The sequence below is a fragment of the Otolemur garnettii genome, unplaced genomic scaffold, assembly GCF_000181295.1.
Source record: "Otolemur garnettii isolate 467f Iridium unplaced genomic scaffold, OtoGar3 scaffold00184, whole genome shotgun sequence".
Taxonomy (NCBI): Eukaryota; Metazoa; Chordata; class Mammalia; order Primates; family Galagidae; genus Otolemur; species Otolemur garnettii.
The window spans coordinates 164,001-170,040 of record NW_003852579.1 but is presented as its reverse complement, the minus strand read 5'-3'; the positions used below and the strand labels follow the sequence as shown (position 1 = coordinate 170,040).

Genomic DNA, 6,040 nt, shown 5'->3' with positions numbered 1-6,040 from the left:
AAGAGAAGAAAGAAGAAAAAGTGATAGACACAGCACTAAATTGATTCTGCACTCATTATTGGCATCCCTAGAACATTTCACATAGCCCATAGCCACAACAGCACATTATGTTTTGAGTTGTCAGCTATGCCCCATAATTAAAGGCTGTCAGTGTTATTACAAATGTCACTACAGAGTTTAAGTGTAAACAGCAGTAAAACTAATGCCTTAGCCAAGAGCTTACTTCCTCTAGTACTCCCTAAAATTCACCTATTTAAGAAACAATAATATAAAATATGCTTCACTTACTCATATAGCTTCTACCACACCCTCAAAATCATTTAGAAACATCTGACAAAGCTAAAACCACCATCAATCTATTCTAATGTGTCTCTGATTTATAAAAGCATTCAAAGGATTGAAAGGTCTTATTTGGGGGACATCCTCTTACAGTGAAATGTTTCCAACCCTCTAGACCTAGCAAAAGTAAATAACTCCATCTTAAAATCTCTGTCTGGGAAAAGGAGAGAAATTCCAAGCTTAATGCTAAATGATGTTGTTTTTTCAAGTTTAAGTTAGACCTTTAAAACAAAACAAAACCCTAAATTAAATCCTGCAATAAATCCCAAATGTACCATTATCTTCTTTTACAAACTAGTTTGAAGTTTTTGTTTTTTTGTTTTTTAAGACAGAGTCTCACTTTGTCACCCTCAGTAGAGTGCCATGGTATCATATTTCATTTCACAGCAACCTCAAACTCTTGGGCACAAGTGATCCTTTTGCCCTCAACCTTCCAAGTAGCTGATCATAGTAGTAAGTGGTTGAGAAGGCAGTTCATACAAAAAGAATTAATGTCCTGTTGGTAAGATAGTCATATCTGATCCATAAAGTTTACTCATCTCTATTTTAGTAAAACACAAAAACTGAATAGCCAAATACTGTTTTTAAAAATGTATTTTAATATGGCATATTAATAATTTACCTGCATCCCCATTTTTAAATGACTTTATGGTTTTCTGGCTGGGAATCACTAGGGGTAAACGTAAACATGTATAAAATACAGCCATGTGTTTAAAAAAAGAAATTAAGCTTAATACAAACTCATTTCCCTGTATTGTATGTTTTCCACTGGCTACATGAGAAATCAGTTTGTTTTGATAGATGGCAGATTGAGAAAATGGCTTTTGATTGACCAGTCTGTTTGAGTCAGTAATGTTGGTAAACACCTTTGTGAAATACAAATGTATTTAAAAACTTGAACTAGGCCAGGCGTGGTGGCTCATGCTTGTAATCCTAGCACTCTAGGAGGCCAAGGCTGGTGGATTGCTTGAGTTCAGGAATTAGAGACCAGGCTGTAGTCCCAGGCTGTAGTCCCAGCTACTTGGAAGGTTGAGGGCAAAAGGATCACTTGTGCCCAAGAGTTTGAGGCTGGGACTACAGCCTGGTCTCTAATTCCTGAACTCAAGCAATCCACCAGCCTTGGCCTCCTAGAGTGGTAGGATTACAAGCATGAGCCACCACGCCTGGCCTAGTTCAAGTTTTTAAATACATTTGTATTTCACAAAGGTGTTTACCAACATTACTGACTCAAACAGACTGGTCAATCAAAAGCCATTTTCTCACTCTGCCATCTGTCAAAACAAACTGATAGGTTTATATATACCTATATATACACCAGGAATGGTGGCTCACACCTGTAATCACAGCACTCTGGAAGCGCAAAGTGGGAGGATTCCTTGAGTTCAGGAGTTTGAGAGCACCCTGAATAAGAGTGAGAACCCAGTCTCTACTAAAAATAGAAAAAATTAGCCAGGCATTGTGGTGGGCACCTATAGTCTCATTTACTCAGGAGGCTGAGGTAGGAAGATCTCATTTACTCAGGAGGCTGAGGTAGGAGTTTGAGGTTGCTATGAGCTAGGCTGAGGCCCTGACACTCTAGCCTGGGGAAAAGACCGAGACTCCAGGTAGCACCTCTGGCTCAGTGGGTAGGGCTCCAGTCTCATATACTGAGGGCAGTGGGTTCAAACCTGGCCCCAGTCAAACTGCAACAAAAAAATAGCCAGGCGTTGAGGCAGGAGAATCGCCTAAGTCCAGAAGTTGGAGGTTGCTATAAGCTGTGACGCCACAGCACTCTACTGAGGGCAATAAAGTGAGACTCTGTCTCTATAAAAAAAAAAAAAAAAGTGAGACTCCTTGGAGTGGGGGGGAGACTACAAAAGTGTCACTCAATAAGAATTAAGCACATTACCTTGAACCATAGCTTCCTTATTACCTACTGGTTTCCCACTTAAAAAACTCCAGTTCTTTTCCTCCTGCATTGGCTTCCCTTCCTTCTTATAAGGAAACAGCATATTTTGATACTAAGGAGGATTTAACTTAAAATAATTACAATCACTATTGAGTTCAAAATAATAAAAGCTTCTCAGAAATCTACCAAAAAGTGCCAGAAATTATGCTGATTCCTCTTGGAGCAACATGTCTTCTCCCTCACCTCTCAACTTTTTATTTCCTTTTATTTATATCCACAAAATATTAAGTAACTAATTTTGTACTTGCAGAGTAGCAGAGAGTATTTCCACATGGACTTAAAAAATATCTGATGGAAATTACTTCCAGCTATATTCAAACTAATAATCTAGAAACAAAAGCTAAATGTTATATTAATTTAAAAAATTAAAAAATGTAAATTTCCATTTTCTTAAAATGTATACATTAAATTTTGCTTTTATTTGTTGAAAACATTCTGTATTTATAGGCTTTAAGGCACAAGTGAACAAAACTCCCCATGTATTAATCCAAAAGAATTTTAAAAGACTATTATCAATAATGTATCTTCTACAAGTTTAAAAAGCAAAATAACTAGCACCAAGTTTTATAAATATCTGTTTAAAAGATACAATTTGTTTGTAGTAAAAAAATTTAAAACACTACACACTCACTAGAACGTGGATTCCTTCTTTTTCAACTGGAGCTTTATCATATGTAGCATCACAAACTCGAACCAAAGTTGTCACTCCATACTTCTTAAGTTCCTTTAAAGAAAAAAATATATAAGGGAACTACTTTTGAAACCTCCAACCAGAACTTTAGAAATATGATATTATAAACTGAAACAATGTGATTATCATCTGTAAACGAAGATCAAAATCATTCTCCTTATAAGGTAACATATATAATAGACATTCATACACTCTCAGTGGGAGAGTAAATATGATTCACCTTTCTACGGGGCAATTTGGTAGCATAACACAAAAACAAGTTCACATAGGCCTGGCTTGTGCCCACAATCCCAGCACTTTGGGAGGCTGAGGCAGGAAGACTGAGAGATCAGAAAGTTCTAGGCTGCAGTGAGATGATCCAGCCACTGCACTCCAGCCTGGCTGACAGGGCAAGACTTGTCTATTAAAAAAAAAGAAAATTCACATATACTTTGACACAGAAATTCTATTTCTGAAAATTTATACAAAGGAAATAATTAAAGATGTACACAAAGATTTATGTAGTAGCATATTCATCACAAACTGTTTAAATGGTAAAAAAGTAGAAACTAAATAATACAAAAACAAGAGAATGGTTAAAGGAAGTATGGTACATCCATATAGTGAATACTATGACAGCTATAGAAATTATTGATATGGGGTAAGATTTTTTAAAATATAAAGTTTGATCCTATCTATATATTTATAAATACACACTGATATGTGGAGAGAAAAGTATCTAGAAACCAGATAATTAACTTTTTCTTTTTTTTTGAGACGGAGCCTCAAGCTGTCCCCCCTGGGTAGAGTGCCGTGGCATCACAGCTCACAGCAACCTCCAACACCTGGGCTCAAGCCAGTCTCTTGCATCTGCCTCCCAAATAAGCTGGGACCACAGGTGCCCACCACAACACCCGGCTATTTTTTGGTTGCAGCCATCAGTGTTGTTTGGTAGGCTGGGGCTGAATTTGAACGTGCCACCTTAGGTGTATGTGGCTGGCGCCTTAGCCACTTGAGCCATAGGCACTAAGTCAACAATTAAATATTTTTAAATTGTCTTTTTGCTTATCTATATCTTCTGATTTTTATGTAATGAACACTTATTTAAGTGAAACTTCTCTTCAAAAAAAAAAAAAAACAATTAAAACTCTTCCTACATTAACTGCTTTTCTTCAAGGAATCACCAATATCTTTTTATGGCTGCTGGAGAACAGTGGCCTGTGCCATTTTTATAGTCTATGGCCAAGGTATCTACAAGATCAAGACAGTATTATGTAATACAGCCAGGCTTAAAGGTGACTCAACAACCAGAGGACATACAGGCCTAGAATCAACTTATATGCTGAGTACAAAGTTAAGAAGCTCAGGGAATTACAAGTATACAAAATAAGTAGGAACAGTGATATCCTATAAGTCAGGAGGCCAGTTCACTGTCCCTCAGACTGTTGGAAGGCCAGACTGCGGGTCCCGGGACGAGTCAGCTGCTAAGTAGGACAGGCAGCAGCAGCAAAAACACCCGGCGGACCAGATAAATGTCCTAGGCAGGCTGTATGTGGCCTGCAGGCTGTAGTTTGAGGACACCTGCTATAAGTAGTGCCCATCATTTGGTGATCTAAAAAGTAAAGTTATTTTCAGCTCAGCACCTGTAGCTCAGCAGCTAGGATCCCAGCCACATACACTGGAGTTGGTGGGTTTAAACCTAGCCTAAGCCTGCTAAACAACAATGACAACTACAACCAAAAAATAGCTAGGCATTGTGATGGCTGCCTGTGGTCCCAACTGCTTGGGAGGTTGAGGCAAGAGAATCACTTAAGCCCAAGAGTTTGAGGTTTGCTGTGAGCTGTGATGCCACAGCAGTTTACCAAGGGCAACACAGACTCCATCTCAAAAAAAAAAAAGTAAAGTTATTTTAATTGCCAAAGTCCCATTAAAACTCTACATTAGCCCTTCTTTGAAAGACTGTGAAAGAATCTTTTATGGTAGATATTTGTGACTTTAAGTTAAACTTCTTTTGGCTTTAGCTCTGCCATGTATAAAATGTGAATCCCTAGGAGTTTTATCTAGTTCTCTAAGTCTACTCTATAAACACAACAACAGAAATCACATTAAAACTGAACAATGATTAAAAAGCTTACATTCAAATGTGTGCTCAATGAAGTACAAACTATCAATATTACAAAAAATACAAGCTAGGCACAGTGGCATATGCCTGTAATCCCAGCACTTTGGGAGGCTAAGCTAAGAGGACTGCTTGAGGCTCCCTTGCCAGGAAGACCTCATCTCTATAAAAACTGAAAATAATAGCTGGGGGTGGTAGTATGAGTCTATAGTCCCAGCTACTCAGGAGGCTGCAGCAAGGGAAAAAAAAAATATATATATATGTATATATATATCTAAATAAAAATGCTACCTACACCACCTTTCCTTCCCCCCAGTTTCTGGACTATTATAGATAACAATTACTATTAACTAGTTTGGGGGTGGCTTTTCATCAAAGGTGGTTAGAACAGTCTTAAGTACAACATGGGTTTTAGTGTCAGAGACCTAGGTAAGCAAAGCAGTTCTACTATATACTCTGTGCCATTAGTTAAATTACTAAATAGCTCTGAACCTGTTTCCTCATCTGTAAGTGGGAAATAACAATATGTATATCTCATCAAGTTTTTATATTTGTGAACTTAAACACAAACACTGCTTACTACATAAGGCATACACATTACATGCTCACTGTAATGCTACTAGGTACATGCTGTGTTTAATGTTAATTATTTTTATTATAGAAATTATGACAAAAGAACCATTAATAAACATAGAAAAAACACAGGAAAAAAACACAGTACTAGATAGTCTCCACAGTTCCCTCAAGTTCCATAAATGTTCTTTCAAAAAACTGTTGTAACTAATTCAACAAAAACCAGACTGGTAATGGTCATCTATATATTCCAACTATAGAAATAAATGGCTCTGTGGTAATAAGTTTTTGGGCTGTTCTGGTCTTTTTTTTTTTTGAGACAGAGTCTCACTTTGCAGCCCTTGGTAGAGTGCTATGGCGTCATAGCTCACAGCAACCTCAAACTCTCAGG

General features: G+C 37.5%; 1 protein-coding gene across 2 annotated transcripts in view; it reads right to left on the bottom strand.

Moving 5' to 3' along the window:
* PTP4A2 (protein tyrosine phosphatase type IVA, member 2) overlaps positions 1–6,040 on the bottom strand; it is a 31,310-nt gene that overhangs the window by 6,445 nt on the left and 18,825 nt on the right. For both annotated transcript variants that reach the window (XM_003800741.2, XM_023507455.1), the window contains one exon: positions 2,919–3,011. In XM_003800741.2, the coding sequence (XP_003800789.1) occupies positions 2,919–3,011 (93 nt within the window). The remainder of the gene's footprint in view (positions 1–2,918; positions 3,012–6,040) is intronic.